General features: G+C 41.7%; 1 protein-coding gene across 1 annotated transcript in view; it reads right to left on the minus strand.

Annotated features, from left to right (window-relative positions):
- Nucleotides 1-3194: 3194 nt before the first annotated feature.
- NCEH1 (neutral cholesterol ester hydrolase 1) overlaps nucleotides 3195-23071 on the minus strand; it is a 47620-nt gene continuing 27743 nt past the window's right edge. The window contains exons 2-5 of the mRNA XM_073674908.1: nucleotides 21621-21849; nucleotides 20114-20183; nucleotides 13078-13249; nucleotides 3195-8464 (exon numbers count right to left, since the gene is read on the minus strand). Coding sequence (XP_073531009.1) covers nucleotides 7847-8464; nucleotides 13078-13249; nucleotides 20114-20183; nucleotides 21621-21849 — 1089 coding nt within the window. The 3' untranslated portion in view covers nucleotides 3195-7846. The remainder of the gene's footprint in view (nucleotides 8465-13077; nucleotides 13250-20113; nucleotides 20184-21620; nucleotides 21850-23071) is intronic.

The raw sequence follows: 23071 nt of genomic DNA on the forward strand, positions 1-23071 counted from the left end.
GTAGTCAAAAGGGCGTTCAATCGGGCAAGATATTCTAGACGTTCAGATTTACTGTATAAAAAATGAGAGAACATAAATGATACTAATCAAGTGAGATTCATTACCAATTACCATGCTCAATTATCCCGTATGAGATCTTGCCTAATTAAAGCGTGGCCTATTCTTCAGACAGACCCTACCATTTCTAAGTTTTTACCTCCTACTCCAGTATCACTATTAGGAGATCAAAAAATTTACAGGACTATCTTATACGTAGTCATTATCAGACTACGCAGGAAGGGGCCTTTATTGATGGGGTTGGTCCTGCGCCTGGATGCAGACCGTGTGGCCACTGCATAGCCTGCCCTAATGTTGAATGTGCTACTCAGTTCTATGATTCCTCACGGACTAAGGTGTATGACATCTGTAGACCTATTAACTGAACATCTAGATATGTGATTTATTTTGCTACATGTCCGTGTGGTCTCATTTACGTAGGCCTAACTTCTCGCCAGCTCAAAGTGAGGATTCGTGAGCACGTATTGGGCATTCAGGCGGCAGTTGGTCACTCGGATGTATCCACACTTAGGACCATTCCCCGTCACTTTAAATTACATCATGACTATGACGGCACACTTCTCAAATTGCGGGGTAAAGATTAGCTTACAAATACTGCCAGAGGTGGAAAGATGAGTCAACGTTTGGCACAATTAGAAGCCCGTTGGATTTGGGCTCTGGATACTGTCCATCCCAAAGGGTTAAACGAACACCTCAGTTTCGTCCCTTTTCTGTGATCGCCCACTGCTGACTCATGTGCATCGTTGTATTATTTTATCATTGTTTTATCATTTTTTTTATTCATTTGTGTTTTTTAATCTATCCTAGATGTTCGTACATTTATCTGCATGTCCCGTTCAGACATATTGTGGGCATTATTTTTTTCCCATCTTGCTATATATGCAATATATGATCTGCCTCCGTTTACATCCATCTCCAATTATGAAGATATAAGCAATCTCTTCTATGAAGATATACTTATCTACACTGCATCTACTATGGCTGCGTAAAATCGATATCTGTGTGCTTTGAACTGAAGAAATACTATTATTATTACCTTTTGTGGTTGTTGATACATTCTACTATACCTGTTTATTTTCTTTGAAATTATTATGTATTATTTTTGAATGTATCTAATATATATTGGGATATTATTCATCCCGTTATTTGTAAACATTGTATATTCTGCTGCCACATCTGTATATATGTGATTTGTTTACTGTTCTACTTCCAGTGAGCCCCTTTTGATGTTTCTTTGCCAGGTATATGAATTGCTTTGAGCTTGTTCTGAGATGAATGTTCTCCTACCTATTTATACCATAAGCATGCGGGTCAGTTATATTTTCCTTGACTATCCACCCGATTAGCCACTGCATGGTTGCCCTGACGACCAAGCACGCTTGCGTGTCACGTTGGCTGCGCGCTCCCCGGCTCTCGGCGTCTTGTTGTGAGGACCTGCGAGACGGTCAGCTGACCGTCACGTGGGTATCACGTGATGCCGACGCCGCGGCTCGCTCCGCCCATCGTGACGCGATAAGTGTCATCACAGGTCCTCAAGGCTGAGTGGAAACCGCTGTGCGGCGTCCAACGGAAGCTCCCCTTGCATATATAAAAAGGACTGTTGACATGCAGTGACATACCCCCTGAGGAAGGCTCGCCAAAACGCGCGTTGGGGTGGGTACTCACCCCCCAGCTCTTGGCCCACTGTCTACATTGGACTTGAAGGTATTGATAGGCATTTATCCACATTGTCTCTGTATATACTGCCCTATATGGTACTAGCTCACTATCTATGAGCATGTGCTCTTTACTTTAAACTGGTCTTGTATATACTGCTTTTATGGCAGCTTCGTCCGACTCAACTGTTCATTATATTTTGCAAGATATATATATATCTATATATATATATATAAAACAATTGAAGACCCTGTTTTTTGCCTAAAAATTACATGAAGATATTGTTGTGTGATTGCCTATATTGGCTTTATATATATTATTCTACATGATAGCTAGTTGGGCTGACTAATCTACTATCTATGTATTTGTACTCTGTCTCTAACTGGTCTTATATACATTGCTTTTTATGTCAGTTTTTTCAAAATTGAAGACCATGTTTCAGTAAACGTACCTTCACTATTTTTTGTGGGGCCTTTTATGCTGGGGGCTTGAGGTACCCCTTTTTTTCAATCTTGTACATGAACATTTGTGTGCTGTGCTCCGTGTGTAACCTTATTGATCTTTTATCGACCTATAACTAATAAAGATTGTATTTTTACTCTTTTAAGTACATTGTGGGCCTTTACGTCGCATATTTTCTTTTGTATTTTTCTATGGTTTCTCTGCGATGCCCATCCCACGATTATCCATAAATCCTTTCACTGTGGCTTTATACCATTAACATGTTGTGGATTTTTCTGTGGTACGCTATAAATACCTACTAAAGGACGAAATTTTTTATTTTTTAAATGTAGGGCGAGCTGGATGAAAGACCAATACTCCATCTGCTCACTAAGACAAAACTGTGCACTCATTAGCAGAGTTTTGGTCGTCCGGCCAGTTGTACTGTGTGGCGATATCATTTTTTGCGGTACAAGTACATTCTTATGAAAAAAAAGAGTCAGATATTTTGTCTACAGCACTTAGAAATGTCAATGAAAATTATCAGTAGATAGGTGCCCACTAGACTGCTGACGGGGTGTCATAGGTCCTGTAGAGTCTAGGTTACACCCATCCATATAACACATGGCGCTATAGGAGTGAGTAAAATAAAGAATAGAATAAAAAAAATGTAAAAAGCACACGAGAAAAAAAAAAAAAGAAAACAAATTAAATTTGGATGAAACAGTCAAGTACAAAAATATGTCTTCATTGTGTCCTCCTTTTGACATGGACCCAAACAGACTTTAATGGCCGACTCTGACCAGCAATACAGACGAGAATAGGACATGTCACCATTAGTCTCAAGAACTAGAGACACGGGTACATTTTTACATGTGTAGGATCGATGAAATTATGGGTCAGTGTGCTGTCTGTGGGGGAAAAAAAAAAAAACGGACGGCACTAGGACGCGTCATACGGATGTGTGAATATAGACTAACACATGTATATGTACAATAATAAGAAATAACATACAAAAAAAACAACGTGATTCTGAAATCTTTTCACATTAAATTTTATTATTTTTGATAAATATTCTTAAAATGTTTGTTGACAGTTGTGTGAAGTACAATATGGCAATTATTCAGAAAAAATATGGTATTAATGACTTTTCTAAGATCAATACATAACAATATAAGTTAATACAGAATTAACTGCCAAACATTATATTATGGAAAATATGGCCACATTTTACTACTGTAAGGAGTGGTTTGTGATGTCGCCAACACAGACAGAGGGGAGAACAGCACTTGGAGTGAGACGATTCATCGTCACTTCACTTTGAACTGTGACATCATTTCCTTCGGTGGCTCTAAGGGCCGACAGTGAATTAGTAGGAGATCCTGCCACATATACTGTTCAGGCCACAGCGTAGCCCTCAGTAACTTGGGTAGGAGACCTGTGCAGTCACGGCAATATATATTATACACTTTCTTATGCTGTAAAAGCATACACACAAACACACACCAAGAAGATTAGATTTGTTTATAAGCCAACATTAGGAATGGGTATTTTAAAACAAACGAAAAACAGCTTGAAATAATATAAACAGAAAGCTTAAGTGTACATCAAGGGGAATCTGTCAGTAGGATCAACCCTCCCAAGCAGTCTATATGGGCATGTAGGTCATAGGAAGCTGAATAAAATGATACCTTGATATCTGCGATCCGATGTCTTATTCCAGAGAAATCAACACTTTTCCTATATAGAAATGACCTCTCCTACGGGCCGGACACTGATCTACATTGAGCATCTTCCTCCACAACTTAGTTTAAATGAAAGGGGCATTAACTGTGTGATGCAATGGATGTCAGTGTGAGGTGTAATGACGGCTCTCCTGATCTCACGACAGAGCTGTGTGTGATTACAAGGCTAGGGTCACACCAGTGTATATTCTCTCATCTGAGAGAATCAGGCCCATTATGCTAATCTCACTCTGATCAAACTGAACACAGTGTGATCCCATTCTCTGGGATGAGGAGAAGATGGAAAAAAAAAATCTCCATCTTCTCCCTTCTGTCTGTCTATGAAAATCGGACTGCACTCAGATGTCATCCAAGTGCTGTCAGATGGTTTCCATGGACTCATTGACTTGTATGACCGAGTGCGATCCGAATATCGGCTCAAACTCAGGAATGCTGCGATTTTTTGTCTGAGAGAAAAGAAGAGGACATGTGTTACGGACCCATAGAATAACGTTGTCGGATCAAACTCGGACTGAAAATAAAGTCATGTGCACAAGCCCTTACTTACACATCTACAAGTGTCCTCTCAGGGCTTCAACTTCCATCTCACAAGCAACCATTGTTGCTATATTATTGCAGTACAGCAGAGCTGCAGCTGCTAATGTGTTGGTAAGGAGACAAAATTCAGTCCTACTGTCCTGTTTTAGCTACAGGTCTCACACTGGTAATGTCCCCTTTCAGTTAAAATAATCTCTTGGAGGCAGATTCTCAGTGAGATCAGCGTCCGGCCCATAGATCTTAACTGCTAATTTACCCATTAGAAAAATGTGAACTTCTCTGGAATAAGGCATCGGATTGCAGGTATAATTTTGTTCAGCTTCCTATAACCTGTGTGCCCATATATACAGTTTAGGAGGATAGTTCCTACTAACAGATTCCCTTTAACCCACTCCTATAGTTAATGCAGCAGCAGCAGCATGGCACATGCGTAACAGGCCGCTCTATTCCGCTTCTCCAAGTGTTCTTTTCCTTCTTGCAGTACATTTTTCATCTGGATTATCTGGATGGAAAATCCGTAATAGGTGAGAGGCTAAGACTGGGATCGAATGGATAAGGTTTCTCCTTGTGGAGAGTGACATGCCAGGTCTGGCACGCCAGTATGATGAGACTTAAACACCTTGCATGCTGTTCTGGGAAATTAGATATGAACTTTTAGGATTGCTACTTCCAATAGATTGAGCTACAGTTCTATTCCTCTTCCTCTCTGAAGAGACAATTTGCATATTTAATTTCCCAGAGGAGCATGGAAGGCATACAAGTCTCCTCATACTGGCATGCCATATCTGGCATGTCACTCTCCACAAGAGAAACCTTACCCCTTAGATCCCTTCACAATGCAAAAAGAGTAGAGTCAGCAGTATATCTGTGGCATTACGCAGTGGAAACCATTATGATAACTGCAAAAATGTTGTGTTAATTCTGCAATCACAAATTTGCGGAAGTTCCACAAAAAACATGTCCAGTGTGGAAGTATCTGAACACATAGATGGGCCGAGTGTGCCACAGCAAAAGCAGCTGCAAACTGGATCTTCTGCGTGAAAAAAAAAGGTAAATGTGCATTAAGTTCTACACCGGGTATTGACATCAATGCACCACATACACCATATACCCTGTAAGGCACAGCTGCTTCTTTGCACGCAGGAGATGATCCCGTTAACAACAGTTTTCCACTAAGTAATTAAAAGCGTATAAATCCTACATCCAGTGCGGAGATATAAAAGCATGTCCAGTACTAGAAAAAAAAAACATTGGATCAGATTTTAATATAATGCAGCTGGAAAACTCAGTCCAAGATAATCTAAATCCACAAAGCAATACTAAATTGTGTTCCTGCTAACACCAATACTACTGAAAGTGAACATATAATTACACGGATTTCCTTTCCTGGAGGTAACAACCTTCCCATATAGCTTTAAACAATTAAAAAACAACAAGAAACCCCACACACAGCTCCTAGAAAAGCTATGATGCGAGTCAGTAGAGAGCACACAGGCGCTGGACAAGGGCCAGACACGGGCGTTTTCTTTTACTTTTAGGACAATGAGGGTCAGTAGAGGTTAGTGCAAAGTATCTGCAATGATTTTCAGCAAACTCATTACAGCACAGAATATTTCTACAGTGAATGTTTGTTACAGGCGAAAGCCGCAGAGGGTAAAATAAAGCTACCAAGTGATTAATGAGCATTCCTTGCCTTATTCCTTGGTGTGCTTGGCAAGGAGTGCTGGATTGTTGGTAAAATCACTTACACTTTCTGAGCAGAGAAAACTATAACGCCGCTCCATGAACATGAGCAATATTGCAGAGCCCACCTGCTATTTTAAGGCCTGATTCACGTGTGTGAACTTTGGTCTGTAAGGCAATGGAGTCAGTACTGTTCTATAGGGGTCGTGTATAATGCACGGTATAGAAGCAGAGTCTACAGGGGAATATGGAGAGCGACATTTCATCCCATAGAACATGTGTAATGATCCGTGCAAGACATGAAAGGTGTCACCGCTGCAACTGCTCAGTACGTGCAGAGTAGTCAACACACAAAGGAGATTGAGGCCTACAGCAGAAATATATTTCAAGTGTAATAACAAGATGGCGTTCCAGCACCCATTCGGTGGCTCCGTCGGGACTTGCGTCTGAACACCCAGCAAAACTGGATTCGGACTTATGCACCGATGGGGCCATAGATTATAATGGTGCTGGCAGAGCGCCGTGCATCATTTTCAGGTATGTAGATCAACTGGAGGCGGACACTCAGACATACTAGACTGCGTCTGAATGTCCGTCTCCAGTAGGCGTGTACACTCAAAAATGATGCATGGCAGAGTGCACATTAACTCTGCTGGCACCATTATGGTCAATAGACCCCTCGGCGCATAAGTCCGAATCCCGTTTTGCGGGGGCGTTCAGACGTAAGCCCCGACGGGGCCACCGAACGGGTCCAGCAACCTAAGTAATACACAGTGGTGAAGCATGTAACAGACTATACTACAATTCCAGTTCTTCTGTGGTTATCCTAGTAGATACTTTAAATAAATACAGAAAAGACATTTCCTTTTAGTTAACGAAGTGCTCTAGCATTTTTGCAGATATGCTTAGTCATCAGCAATATTCTCAAAGTGAAATTTATTTTATCCTACTATAGTGGCTCCCATACATATTAAACCTCCCATTTATGGCAGCTGTAACAGGTGATCTCCACTCTGACAACCAGTCCAGTCCATTCTCCCATGTCTACACAGAAAGTCACTTTCTGACTTCAGGACGACATGGTGACATCACCTGTTAAAATCACCCATGGCAGCTCACATACCCCACCTAGCTCTGACCTCCCTGTTTCTCTGCACGTCTTCCCCCACCACTCAATATATCATTTATGCTTCATAGAAAAGCAATGATACAGTAGACATGTTCATACAATGACTAGCTGCAGTTATAAAACTGTACTGAGGCACACTGTCTATATGATCTACGAATGTTGTGTAAATCTTGTAAAAGGTGACAGTGAGGAACTCATCACAAGCAGAAGTCAGAGGAGACAGAGAATACACAGTAGTGTGAGTAAGCAGTTCTATGCCCCTCATCTATCACAGCCGCTGTGAGAAAGGACTCAGGGCTGGCACAATGTGAGAAGACTCCTCTGTCTCAATAATGCCAGAATGGGATATGTAGGCTGCATCTCAGTAGGAAATGAATAAAAACGGCACATCAACTAAAATTGCTATACACAAAGAATACAGAGGCTCTTGTCTATGCCTTAATAGCCTATGTTGAACTATATAGGCAAAACAAAATTGCTGGAGTGATTCTTTTTTTTTTTAATTAAAGAAAAGTCCTTCAAATCTAAAATGAAAGTCTTGCATTTTCATTTCCAGAGCTAACTTCATAGTCCCTGTAAATTTGGTATGTCATGTTCATTAAAGGTTCTCACTAAGCCATTTGATATAGCCGTCTCTTGTTCTGGCACCAGCTGAGAAATAAGTTGGCCAGGTAGCAAAGAGCATACAGCCATGGAAGCCATCTTCATAATGATCGTGAGTGACGTCAACACCAGCTTCTTCCAGCCGTTTTGCATACATGGTCCCGTCATCCCTCAAGACGTCATGTTCACAGGTTAAGATATAGGTTTTTGGAAGCTTTTGAAGGGTCTCCTTGTGTGCAATCAATGGAGAAGCCCGGGTGTCAAATAAAGCTGGTACCTCTTGAACAATCCTGGGGTTCCCTATAGTTTGTATCAGAGGCATGTAGTTCTTTTTAAAGCTCAAAGGCAACAATGAATTCCAGTTCAAAAGTTGCCGAAGTGCAACGGCTTCATATACGTCTAAAGAGGTGTGATTGTTAACCAGCATGGCCTGGGCAAAAGTGTGGCTCCCATTAAGATAGTCCAGCCAGAACTTTATCATGACATAGCGGGAAAGGATTGGCATATCCATATTTTGCTGGTAGGAGGGGGTGTTAAAATCTAATATTTGGAGTACTGGATAAATCAGAGCTTGCAGTTTTACTTTGGTGGTTACATTCTCATCTTGTATAAGCTATATAAGAAGCAAACAGAAAGAGGAACATAAGTATTATGTTAAATGTATTATGGCATTAATAACTTCGACCTCGCGTAACAAAGATGATGGAGCGTTATGAGATTTAGAACTCAGCTTTATGCTGTACCTCTATTATTCATCCTGGAAATATATGAGAAAAATAAAAAGACAACTTGGTGTTACCATTGATTTTGTCAATATATACAGGTAGTTGTAGAAGGTTAAAGGCCCCCGTACAAATTAGACCAATGTCAAGCCGAACCCACCGATTTCAACAAGTTTGGCCGACACTGATGTGTATTGAGGCATGGAAGAGATGTCCATCAGTCAGGTCTGATTTTGAGTTGCCGATCGCTTTGTTCTCCTGGATATAAGCCGCAGTCAGATATATTGGTCAGTGGTTTTCTAATAGAGAACACAGGAGAACTCGGCTGAGCGACCACTCCTGTGTATGGGAGAGTCGGCTGAGATGGCCGTTGGCTCGGACAACAGTCTTCTAATTAATGTGTATGGTTGGCCTAAGTCTGGAATATCAGGCAGATACAGAAAGCTAAACAGAGGTTGTACAGTACAGGGTGAAATCCAAAATAATTAGTGCCACTTGCACAAGGGAAATGGTAAATCCCACTTGTCAATTTATTCATTCACAGGAGAAATGACAGAGGACCGGAGTTCCAAAAGATGTATCAGAATAAATTTTTTTTCTAAACCAGACATGAGTAGAGTCAGGTCCTCTGTAAAAGATATTTTAGACAAAGTACAGGAAAACAAATAAATCAAGCGTCAAAAAAGCAGGTTCAGTTTTGCTTCCACCACAGAAGCATGAACACAGGTCACCAATGCAAGACATACAGTGGGGGGAAAAAAGTATTTAGTCAGCCACCAATTGTGCAAGTTCTCCCACTTAAAAGATGAGAGAGGCGTGTAATTGACATCATAGTTAGACCTCAACTAAGAGAGACAAAGTGAGAAAACAAATCCTGAAAATCACATTGTCTGATTACCCAAGATTTCTGACTCTCACAGACCTGTAACTTCTTCTTTAAGAGGCTCCTCTGTCCTCCACTCATTACCTGTAGTACTGGCACCTGTGTGAACTTGTTATCAGTATAAAAGACACCTGTCCGCAACCTCAAACAGTCACACTCCAAACTCCACTATGGTGAAGACCAAAAAGCTGTCGAAGAACACCAGAAACAAAATTGTAGCCCTGCACCAGGCTGGGAAGACTGAATCTGCAATGGGCAAGCAGCTTGGTGTGAAGAAATCAACTGTGGGAGCAATAATTAGAAAATGGAAGACATACAAGACCACTGATGATCTCCCTCAATCTGGGGCTCCACACAAGATCTCACCCTGTGGGGTCAAAATGATCTCAAGAACGGTGAACAAAAATCCCACAACCACACGGGGGGACCTAGTGAATGACCAGCATAGAGTTGGGACCAACGTTACACAGACTATCATCAGTAACACACTACGCCGCCAGGGACTCCGATACAGCAGTGCCAGATGTGTCCCCCTGCTTAAGCCATTACATGTCCGGGCCCATCTGAAGTTTGCTAGAGAGCATTTGGATGATCCTGAAGAGTATTGGGAGAATGTCATATGGTCAGATGAAACCAAAGTAGAACTGTTTGGTAGAAACACAACTCATCGTGTTTGGAGGAGAAAGAATGCCGAGTAGCATCCAAAGAACACCATACCTACTGTGAAGCATGGGGGTGGCAACATCATGTTTTGGGGCTGTTTCTCTGTCAAGGGACCAGGACGACTGATCCGTGTACATGGAAAAATTAATGGGGCCATGTATTGTGAGATTTTGAGTGCAAACCTCCTTCCAACAGCAAAGGCATTGAAGATTAAACGTGGCTGGGTCTTTCAGCATGACAATGATCCCAAGCACACCACAAGGGCAACGAAGGAGTGGCTTTGTAAGAAGCATTTCAAGGTCCTGGAGTGGCCTAACCAGTCTCCAGATCTAAACCCTATAGAAAACCTTTGGAGGGAGTTGAAAGTCTGTGTTGCCCAGCGACAGCCCCAAAACATCACTGCTCTAGAGGAGATCTGCATGGAGGAATAGGCCAACATACCAGCAACAGTGTGTGCCAACCTTGTGAAGAATTACAGAAAACGTTTGACCTCTGTCATTGCCAACAAAGGATATATAACAAAGTATTGAGATGAACTTTTGTAGGTGACCAAATACTTTTTTTCCACCAAAATGTTAAAAAAAAATTCTTTCCAAATCAGACAATGTGATTTTCAGGGTTTGTTTTCTCATTTTGTCTCTCATAGTTGAGGTCTACCTATGATGTCATTTACAGGCCTTTCTCATTTTTTAAGTGACAGAACTTGCACAATTGGTGGCTGACTAAATACTTTTTTTCACCACTGTATGTTAAACCATATTAACCAGAGTTACAAATGTAACGGGGGGAGGTGAATTGTTCATGAATAGTTTTTCTAAGACATTGGCAGTGCATTGAGTTTGTAGGACACTATTTATTTTCACACTATGGGGTATGCCATTGAGTTGCTCAGAGATTGTTCAATTTCACCTCTCTGTGGGCCACAGGTATTGTTCAATCTCACACCTAGCTCAGCCAATGTTTACATTTTACACATCACTAATTTAATTAAACTGTCCTAATCCAAACTGCCATCTCAGGTGACCAAGACATGAAGGTAAAGTCACAAAAATAAATGAGTTTCAGATACATCTCTACTTGCTTTTTTCACTAAAAATGCAGCAAAACCTGATAGCTATGTTCACACTAGGCGTTTTGTCAAGTATTTTTTCACCACCCATTGCTTTCAATGGGTGAAAAACGCTGAAAGAAGTGACATGCTCTATTGTGCAAAAATACATGCAAAGCACAAAATACTGATGACACAAAAACCAATGTGTGTGCATGAGATTTCTGAAATCTCATAGACTTTGCTGGTACTGTAAAACGCAGCTGAAAATTTTCATACAAAAAGGCATAAAAAAACGCAGAAAAAACACTTAGTGTGAACATAGCCTTATAAAAGTAAATACGTATGCTGCATAAGAAGATTATTTATTTTTTATAATTTGAGAATAATCTTCTCTTAGTGACTGTCAGAGTATAAATCAGATTAAAGTTGATTTGAGCATATGAAATGGATGAAGAGCGGATTCAAATCCAAATATTGAAAAAAAAAAGATTTAAGAAAATAATTTTCTCTTCTGAACGATATACTCATAGCACTAATACGTAGTTATATTAGGTGTATTATAAAAGGGGGGCACTTCCATCATCTGGGGTTACTGTACAATTTGCAGATAACCAACAGTGCCACTTAGTGGTCAGCAGAGGGATGGCTGCTTGTAACTTGTGAATATCTATTTTGGAGTTTCATTCTTTTAGTGAAAAAAAAATGTTTTACAGCTTTTTTTTGTCACAATTAAAAGTTAAAATTGCTTTCATGCAGATATTTTTATACCTCCCACTGAGTATTTCCATATAGGTTTGACCACTGCTATAGACAAACACTTCATGGACTGGTAAGGACAAAGTACCTTGGTCCCCCTAGTGATCAGGGACAAAGTACCTTGGTCCCCCTAGTGATCAGTGAAGTTCCCACTAGCATGGTCTCTAGCGAGCTAAAATATGCAAAAAGCCTTACTTGGGGTGTCCAATAAACATGTATCACCCATCCACAGGATAGATCGTGAATGCATGATCACTGGGGTTTGGCTACCAAGACCCTCACTGATCTTGAGAATGGAGGGACCTAAATCATCCTGTGTTAATGAATATGTATGTTCTCATGATGAATGGGAGTCTTAGCAGCGGCAACCAAGAGATTATACATTTAACATATGTCCTATGGACAGGTGGTATTTGTTATTTATGGGACAACTCCTTTAAAGAGTTATTCATAGATGGGTTTTGTTGGATAGTGCTTGAAAAAAACAAGCACTTTTGCAATTTCCAGTCTATTAAAATTTGCAGGCGTTCTTGAGATAATAATCCTCCTTTTGTTTAGCTCCCTGCCTTGGAGACCGATCACCACTACTGTGTAGCAGTGGTGGCCAACATGTACAGTGCTCACAAGCTCTTTTCTATTGAGCTTGTAAGTGCTGCCATGATTGCTAGAAGACACTGTTAGCTCCCAATCCTGGCCAGATTCAGCGAAGCGCTGATAAGCTAGACAGTGAGTTGTAAATAACAGAAATGATAATATTTGCAGTCTCTTTCGAGATATTAATAAACCGTAAATTGCAAAAATGCTTAAATTACGGGAACACTCTTTAATCCTTAACCATTTTTCAAAACTTTATATATCTTAACCAGCTTTAAGTAATGACATCGACATTGGTGTCAGGGAGACAAGCTGATGAATTAATCCACCAAACCATTCCCTTTTCTATGGAAAGAAAAATTCTGAAGCAGTTTTCCTGGCGTCACATACAACAGATTTTGGTGCAGAATTTTTTGCGATTCTCCTGTTATCTTGCAGACGTTCATAGGTTTATCATTGAAGTGACCCTTTTCCAGAATGGATCTGGAGTCACAAAAATGTAAATCCTCTAACAATGTATGAAGTAAAAGAAGATAAGTACTAAATCTACTCCTTACCTGCTGACATACGGCTGCGGCCAGGTTTCCTCCAGCACTGTCTCCAGAGAGAGCAATCCGGTGCGGATCTATAGAATATTTGGCGAGGACCGCTGGTTGCAAGAAGTATTTAGCGGCTGCATATACGTCATTTATTTGCTCTGGAAAATGCACATTTGGTACTAGTCTGTACCTACAAACAAAACACAATATAAATCAATACATACGTCCCTAAATGTGCGGTGAAAGCCAAGTGAGCTGACCTGAGCTCAGGAGGATACCTCACCATCCACCCTGAATAATAATCTTCAGACAAGTGACATTAAAGTAGCACTCCAGCTATCCATTGAAGTCACTAGAGCCCATAGAAGTCTATATAGATGGCAAAGCATGTTTTCTGATAATAAAAACACATCTCGGCTAGGGGATACACTATTTTACTCAGTAAGGTACAAGAAGTCTTCCTGAAATTGGCCATGGGTTCAGCCTATAGTCAGATCACAGAAAAGACACAACATTTTTACGTGCATTACACATGGTGTGCTAGGCTATGAATTTCCAATTTTCTAGTGTATAAGAAGTATTAAACTGCAACCCCAATTCCTAAAAAGTTTTGGACGTTGTGTATAATGTAATGATGAATGCAATGATTTGGAAATCTGTTATCACCATATTTTACTCACAATAGAACAATAACTAAGAAATTGATGGCAGCAACAAATTTCAAAAAAAGTTATTATGACAGGCTGGAAGAATATATTGCTAATAAAAACAGCTGGAGGGTCAATTTTTCAACTTCGTCACATGACTGTGTAAAAAAGAGCATTACACAGGCAGGGCATTACACAGGCAGGGCATTACACAGGCAGGGCATTACACAGGCAGGGCATTACACAGGCAGGGCATTACACAGGCAGAGCATTACACAGGCAGAGCATTACACAGGCAGAGCATTACACAGGCAGGGCATTACACAGGCAGGGCATTACACAGGCAGGGCATTACACAGGCAGAGCATTACACAGGCAGAGCATTACACAGGCAGAGCATTACACAGGCAGGGCATTACACAGGCAGGGCATTACACAGGCAGAGCATTACACAGGCAGGGCATTACACAGGCAGGGCATTACACAGGCAGAGCATTACACAGGCAGAGCATTACACAGGCAGAGCATTACACAGGCAGAGCATTACACAGGCAGGGCATTACACAGGCAGGGCATTACACAGGCAGGGCATTACACAGGCAGGGCATTACACAGGCAGGGCATTACACAGGCAGGGGATTACACAGGCAGAGGATTACACAGGCAGGGCATTACACAGGCAGGGCATTACACAGGCAGGGCATTACACAGGCAGGGCATTACACAGGCAGGGCATTACACAGGCAGGGCATTACACAGGCAGAGCATTACACAGGCAGAGCATTACACAGGCAGAGCATTACACAGGCAGAGCATTACACAGGCAGAGCATTACACAGGCAGGGCATTACACAGGCAGGGCATTACACAGGCAGAGCATTACACAGGCAGAGCATTACACAGGCAGGGCATTACACAGGCAGAGCATTACACAGGCAGGGCATTACACAGGCAGAGCATTACACAGGCAGAGCATTACACAGGCAGAGCATTACACAGGCAGAGCATTACACAGGCAGAGCATTACACAGGCAGGGCATTACACAGGCAGAGCCTCTCAGAAGCAAAGATGGTCAGAAATTCAAAAATCAGTCAACAACTAGGTTTAATAATTGTGGAACAATTTCAGAAAACTGATCCTCAACATAAACTTGCACAGACTTTGAATATTCCACAATCTACAGTACATAATATCATTAAAAGAGTCAGAGATTTTGGAGAAATCCATGTGCCCAAGGGACAAGACTGACGGTCAATACTGGAAGCTCGAAACATCGGGCCCTCAGACAGCACTGCATTAAAAACAGGCGAGATTCAGTCATGAAAATCACTGCATGGGCTCAGAAATACTTCCAGAAACCACAGTCTGTGAACAGTTTGCTGTGCTATTCACAAATGCAAAAAAACAACAACTGTATCATGCAAGGAAGAAACCATATATTAACACAGTCCAGAATCGCTGTTTCCTTCTCTAGACCAAAGCTCATTTAAAATGTTCTGAGGAAAAGTGGAAAACTGTTTTGTGGTCAGATGAATCAAAATGTAAAAAATTCTTTAAGGAAACCACAGATACCAAGTCCTGCGGACTCAAGAAGGGGGCCATTCAGCCTGCTATCAGCGCAGAGCTCATCAGCCGGCATCTCTGATGATAAGGGGCGGCATTAGTGTCTATGGCATGGGCAGCCTGCACATCATTAAAGGCACCATCAATGCTATCCACCTGCCTGCCTGTTGTGCCCGCTGGCACAGAGCCGTCACAAAGTTCTGCTGACAGGTCAACAGCGCGGTAGTTTATTTTCCTGTTGACAGGGCTGGACTACTAGTGTCATGCTGATTGACAGCGAGCTCTCCGCTGCCTATTGGGGGAAGCCGGCTGTCAGTCAGCATGACGCCAGTAGTCCTGTCCGGTCCACAGGAAAATAAACTGCTCTGTTGACAGGGAGAAGCTGAAACTCCAGCAGAAGTGGTCAATGACTGGCGTTGGGTTCAACAGGCAGGTAGATGCCTCTGTTAGCAACTACATACCTGTTAGTGCTTAGGCACATTTTTTTTGCTATTTTCTAAGTTCCAGATATCCCCTTTAAGAAAGGCCTTGTATATTTCAGCAAGATAATGGTAAACCACACACTGCATCCAGCACAAAAGCTAGAACAGTGATGAACTGGCCACTTGCAGTCCAGACCTTTCACTAATCGAAAACAATTGGCTCATTATAAAACTAAAAATCTGGAAAAGACGACCCAGGACTGTGGCACAGCTAGAATCCTATATCAGACGAGAATGGCACAACCTTCCTCCAGCAATCGGTCTCCTCACTTCCAGGGCTATGGAGTCGGAGTCCATTTTGGTGGAGTCAGAGTTGGTATAAAATACACCGACTCCTAAAATATATAATATATTGGGTACAGTAATTCAGTGCTGTAAATATTTTCATAAAAATTTGGGAAAGTTCTGAAATGTCCTATAAATGTCTGCTCTGTTCCTGATCTAAGGATCTCGGCTTTTAGTTGAGATGAATCTGTGCTACACTTTATATACACGCTCAGTAGTGAGGCAGTGCTGCACTTTATGTACACGCTCAGTAGTGAGGCAGGGCTGCACTTTATGTACATGCTCAGTAATGAGGCAGTGCTGCACTTTATGTACATGCTCAGTAGTGAGGCAGTGCTGCACTTTATGTACATGCTCAGTAGTGAGGCAGTGCTGCACTTTATGTACATGCTCAGTAGTGAGGCAGTGCTGCACTTTATGTACATGCTCAGTAGTGAGGCAGGGCTGCACTTTATGTACATGCTCAGTAGTGAGGCAGTGCTGCACTTTATGTACATGCTCAGTAGTGAGGCAGTGCTGCACTTTATGTACACGCTCAGTAGTGAGGCAGTGCTGCACTTTATGTACATGCTCAGTAGTGAGGCAGTGCTGCACTTTATGTACATGCTCAGTAGTGAGGCAGGGCTGCACTTTATGTACATGCTCAGTAGTGAGGCAGTGCTGCACTTTATGTACATGCTCAGTAGTGAGGCAGTGCTGCACTTTATGTACACGCTCAGTAGTGAGGCAGTGCTGCACTTTATGTACATGCTCAGTAGTGAGGCAGTGCTGCACTTTATGTACATGCTCAGTAGTGAGGCAGTGCTGCACTTTATGTACACGCTCAGTAGTGAGGCAGTGCTGCACTTTATGTACATGCTCAGTAATGAGGCAGTGCTGCACTTTATGTACACGCTCAGTAGTGAGGCAGGGCTGCACTTTATGTACACGCTCAGTAGTGAGGCAGGGCTGCACTTTATGTACACGCTCAGTAGTGAGGCAGTGCTGCACTTTATGTACACGCTCAGTAGTGAGGCAGTGCTGCACTTTATGTACACGCTCAGTAGTGAGGCAGTGCTGCACTTTATGTACACGCTCAGTAGTGAGGCAGGGCTGCACTTTATGTACATGCTCAGTAGTGAGGCAGGGCTGCACTTTATGTACATGCTCAGTAGTGAGGCAGGGCTGCACTTTATGTACATGCTCAGTAGTGAGGCAGTGCTGCACTTTATGTACATGCTCAGTAGTGAGGCAGTGCTGCACTTTATGTACATGCTCAGTAGTGAGGCAGTGCTGCACTTTATGTACATGCTCAGTAGTGAGGCAGTGCTGCACTTTATGTACACGCTCAGTAGTGAGGCAGTGCTGCACTTTATGTACATGCTCAGTAGTGAGGCAGGGCTGCACTTTATGTACATGCTCAGTAGTGAGGCAGTGCTGCACTTTATGTACACGCTCAGTAGTGAGGCAGTGCTGCACTTTATGTACACGCTCAGTAGTGAGGCAGTGCTGCACTTTATGTACATGCTCAGTAGTGAGGCAGTGCTGCACTTTATGTACACGCTCAGTAGTGAGGCAGTGCTGCACTTTATGTACACGCTCAGTAGTGAGGCAGTGCTGCACTTTATGTACATGCTCAGTAGTGAGGCAGTGCTGCACTTTATGTACATGCTCAGTAGTGAGGCAGGGCTGCACTTTATGTACATGCTCAGTAGTGAGGCAGTGCTGCACTTTATGTACACGCTCAGTAGTGAGGCAGTGCTGCACTTTATGTATACGCTCAGTAGTGAGGCAGTGCTGCACTTTATGTACACGCTCAGTAGTGAGGCAGGGCTGTGGAGTCTGGAGTCAGGGAAATTGAGGAGTCGTGGTTTGGCTTATCGACTCCACAGCCCTGCTCACTCCCCATATGTTTACAGACTGTCGTTTGTCCCAACCTTTCTGAGATATGTTGCTGACATCAATTTCTAGAGGAGTTATTTTTTTTAAATTAAATGTAAAATGTATAACTTTCACCTGCTGATATTTGTTCTATTGTGAATAGAATAAAATACGACTATAAGAGATTTCCAATCATTGCATTCTTGTTTTCTTTACATTTTACACAACGTCGTAACTTTCTTGAAATTGGGATTGTACTTTTACAATGACACTTTTTATAATGGGTGACTAGTAGCTATATAGAAATGTTTTATTAGGACATACAGTGATACATGGCTCAATCTGGGTGGATCTGGTGCAGTGATTCACATCTCTGGCCTACTGATCTATTTACACAGAGCAATTAGCAGAATAACTCACTAACACAGAGAATATATATAGAAACTCCAAAAAGATGTCCAACAAAATGCCAGCCCTATGTACAACATATACACAGACATACAAAAGGAGACATAGGACAAAAGTTGAATTAAAATATTATACTTATTAGCCAAATATTAAGCAACTAGAAAAAAAATTAGTCAGATATGTTGAAAAAGGGAACATAGCAAATATACATATGAGGACGACCAAGCTGTAAACCTGGAGCAAGAGACAACCGGTCCATGTTCATACAATGTCCTGACCTATCAAGGGATAAATCAGACTCAAAGGTATAAATCTACAACTTTCACTAACTCTGAACAGTAAAAGATTGTTAAAAGTGGCTGTGCGACGACCCATTTTGGTTGTTAAAAGCTCCTAAACAGGGATAGATGCTCATATAAAAAGATGAAAGTGGATAACTTTAAACAGCAGCTGCCTCTTCACTGGCTCAGCTGCCACATTACTGTCTGTATAGTCTCCTTCCACTGCAGTGGTCAAATAGTCCTTACTACATTCCAGCTTGACAGAAATCCTTTTATTTCCCTAAAAATAGTGTATGCGCTCACTAATTTACCTATCAGAAACTAACTTGCTCTCTATTATATCTAACAAATAAGTTGACAGGACTCTGGTGCAGTGGGCACATCGGGATTTTGTCAATAATATAAGCACCATGAGGCGTGTGTCTGTCAGAGAATGATAGGAAAGGAGTGAGATGAGATAAGCAGCATGCAGTACGAGGAAATAAGAGTAAGCACCAGCTCTGCAACGAGGACTTCATCCAGCACTGAGTAGTAGTACGCAACTAAACAAAATCACTCACAGCCCTGGTGCCCAGACCTACGCTCACGGGTTATTACTGTGGTCTGAGCACAGCAGCTACAATGACTGACGGCTCTGGTCAGATCACAGCAATTGTCCGCTGATCTGGGCATGTGATACAGTCCTGGCATCTAATCCCATCATGTGAGATACAATCCATTAATCTAATCCTATTGTGTGTTATGCTGTCCATGTATTTAATACTATCGTATATACTATAAGTTTCTGCAGAGCCGTGTATCTAACCTTATCATGTGTGCAACTGACTAAGGTCAGTTTAGACTGAAGGTCTAAAATAATCTTACATTGGCTGTAGGTTAGTGCGAAGAAGAGGACTGTAAGCTGAAGTTCTAGAGCCATTGTGTAACTTTACACCCAGCCCGGCTGTCAGAATATGATTCACAAGAGCTTGCGAGCCGCAGATTGCTCATTACACCCATAGGGCCAGATTCATCTAGGCTGGCATTGGTCATGCCGATCTTGATGAGGGGTATCCTCCTGATTCATGAAGAGGTGCACGGCTAGTCAATGAATCTGGATCGACTGACGAGTGGTGTGAGCCTCCATGTGGTATGCCAAAAATCTCACTCCAGTCAGGTACTGGATTCAGAGTTGCACCTAAATTTTGTGACTTTTCAAAGCTTTGATGAATCGGGCCCAATGTCTGTAATCTCTGTCTATGCTCCACTTCACCTATAATAAGAAGTAAAGGCCACTGGATACATATGAAAGGGACTGGCCCCACCATGCTCAAGGTTTACTTCACTTTTTCACGCATCAGTAACCAAACATTTAATTCATTTAACACTTAACTAACAAGATGTGACAGAGCTGAACACATTTCAACACTGGGTGTGAGAAGAAGAATGCAAATAGGATTCATATCTAGATGCAATTAGAATTCAGGTCACTTATTTCAGTAAATGTGCTCTGAAGAATGAAACCAGAAGGTCAGTGTTCATACTCACTCAATAGACACGACAACTGCATTCACATCTTCAGAAATTTTTCGGCACAGGCTGTCATAAGATCTCATTCCTAAAACGAGCATGATAAGAAATGCAATCAGTACGGGGAGGGGGGAACAAAGTGTGCTAGGTAATGCTGAGCCCTGCTGAAGTGAGCAAAATACTTTCCATCATAAAACATGCAGAAATCCTCTCACTGATTCTAATACACTGTGCAGGAAAAGGTAATCAGCAAGATCAACTTCCCCAACCCATTTATATTGGCATATAGGTCAGTGAAAGATAAACACATTGGTGCCATTATATACACTATCTGCTGCCTGAATCCAGAAAATGCCACCATTTCTGCAATATGCAAGTGCTTTGTCCCTCCCAGAGCACTTAATAAACCCCGCCTCCTGAGGTTATTTCCATCCTTAGCGCCTCTCTCGTTCTGTTGAGCGTTAGCTCAATATGTCTGACATCAGGCAGGAAATCTAGCTCCTGCGTAGATCACCGCTCTCCTCACTTCTGAGCCCTGCCAAGTGCGCTGGCTTCAGCATTCTACTCAACATGTGTCGACCAACCATGTTGTACTCGTCTTCCTTGCTCTTCTTCAGGATTTACAGGGTGTCTGGGCAGTGCATGCCAGTGCACTTATCAGGGCCCTTACTGCAGAGAAGCAAGGAGAGCAGTAATCTAGATTTCCTGGCTGGTGCCTGACGTCACAAACATATTGAGCTATCTGTCCAGAGAGAGGGGGCCCTATGGGTGAAAATAATGAAACTCTGCCTCCTGAGGTTAAGTACTATGGGTGTGAAAGCATTTAACGCCTCATAAGCACACTGCAAAAATTGTGGATTTCTCCAAATTTAGGCAATGGATAGCAGATATAAAGGGTACCCATGAGTTTAGCTTTCACTGACCTCCATGCCCATATAAACTACTGAGGGGGAGTTGGTCATTCTGACAGATTCCTTGTAAATAAGAAAATAAAACACGAATCTTCATTTCAGAAGGAAGTATATGAACACTTGCAAATTACTTTTTAGCAGTTTTAGTATATATGGCAGCTGCACCTTTAAAGAGAGTCTATCAGCACAAAATAACTGTTCAAACCAAGCACAGGTGCTTCCAAGCAGTTCAATGCACCTTCACACCTACTCGTTTTCTACCTATCTTTACTCCCCTGTAAAGCCTGAACTGTCAATCAAGGAAGAGGAGAGCAGAGGTAGACAGAAAACAATCAGGAGTGCCTGTGCTTAGTTTGAACAGTCATTTTGTGCTGATAGACTCCCTATAATGAGAGTCTGTTAGCACAAAATGACTGTTCAAACTAATTACGTTGACAGCTCTGGCTTTATAGAGCCAGAGAAGTGTGGAGATAGATAGAAAACAAGTAGGTGGGAAAGGGGCACGAGAGTGCAAGTGCTGGGTTTGAACAGTCGTTTTGTGCTGACGGACTCTCTCTTTTTAACTCACCTTCCTATGACATGCATGCTAATCAAATCCCAGAACACAAACATACTTGCACTTCCAAGCGCCCATCCTCCCCCATGGACATAGATGATGCTGCGATGCAATGAACCATGTAGCTCCTTCTTGGGTTCGAAGATTCTGACTTCCACTCCATCAAACACAGTGTCTGTGACTGTTAAATGAGCAGATGATGTTGGGTCCAACTTGTCAAAGTAGCTGGACACAAAATTTAGGACTCGCAAGTGGTGACCAAGACCCACATAGTGGGCAAAGTTGCACTACAAAAATCAAGACAAGAAATAATATGAAAGGTTTACTTTTAAAACAATAATGGACATTACATATTAATTTACATGGTCGCCTATAGACAGTCTTATAAGGCTAAGTTTCTTAACCCTTCCATGATTGATGGCTCTCAGTAACAGAAACAAAATAATAACCTGGTAGATATGAAACCTCGTAATGACTAACAAAAATAAAAGACAGGATGTTACAGAGCAAGATTTCGAGACTACTTAGGTCTTCATCAGGCATGGTATAACAATGTATCTGAAGAAACAGTATATATCACACACACACAAACAGCAGGGACATGGTGTAATAAATTGACACTTAAAGAAAAAAAAAACTGAGCTTGGAGAGTAAATACTAAAATTAGTCTAGATAAGTGGTGGGAAAGTTTTATTGTCCCAAAATTTACATAAGATCAGAGACCTAAAGCCCTCAACTTTGGAGCAGATTCCTCAGATGTTGTAGTAAGACATAAATCCTGTGTGGAGTGTCATCTTCTATTTGTGATGTCAAAAAATAAAAGGCAACTTCACAACATTTATAAGGTTTATGGTGTGTCCTGGAAAACAGAAATCATTAGCCACAGGAAGATGGGTCTTTTGTCTGTATTTGGATGATTTACTTCATCTTTGTTCTTAGTTTGTCTCTTTTCTCCAAGATAGAGACCCCAAGTAGGACATTTAGGGTATGTGCACACGTTCAGGATTTGAACCAGAAATTTCCTGAGCGTTTTTGCCTCTCCCTGGCAGAAAAAAAACGTATGCGGATTTACATGCGTTTTTGACGAGTTTTTAAATGCGTTTTTTTAAGCGTTTTTGTACATCAATGAATGCTTTTTGGAGCTATATAAATTTATTTGGTGGGACATTGCTTAAGCTCTTGGATTACCATAAGAACTGGGGTGAGTATATTGGTTCATTTAAATGATTAAAGAATGGGTCTGTTGTATTTCAAATAAAGTGTTTACACTGTGTCTGTGTGTTTCACCTTGACATCACCAAACAAAAGAGCTGGGTGTCAGCTAGTCCCATTCACCCAATCTTCATTAGCATTTCTATTCATGTAATTTATGCGACTGCTGTGAGCTGTTTTTTTTTTAAGCCTGGGAAGGTACCATTAGGCAAACATGGTACCAGGCCATTAAATAACATCTCACAGCTGGTTCGTTAGCCGCTACATCCCCTGATCAGCACTCAGCAGCGCATTTGA

The sequence above is a fragment of the Phyllobates terribilis genome, unplaced genomic scaffold, assembly GCF_046119375.1.
Source record: "Phyllobates terribilis strain yellow unplaced genomic scaffold, ASM4611937v1 Scaffold_3__8_contigs__length_932513732, whole genome shotgun sequence".
Taxonomy (NCBI): Eukaryota; Metazoa; Chordata; class Amphibia; order Anura; family Dendrobatidae; genus Phyllobates; species Phyllobates terribilis.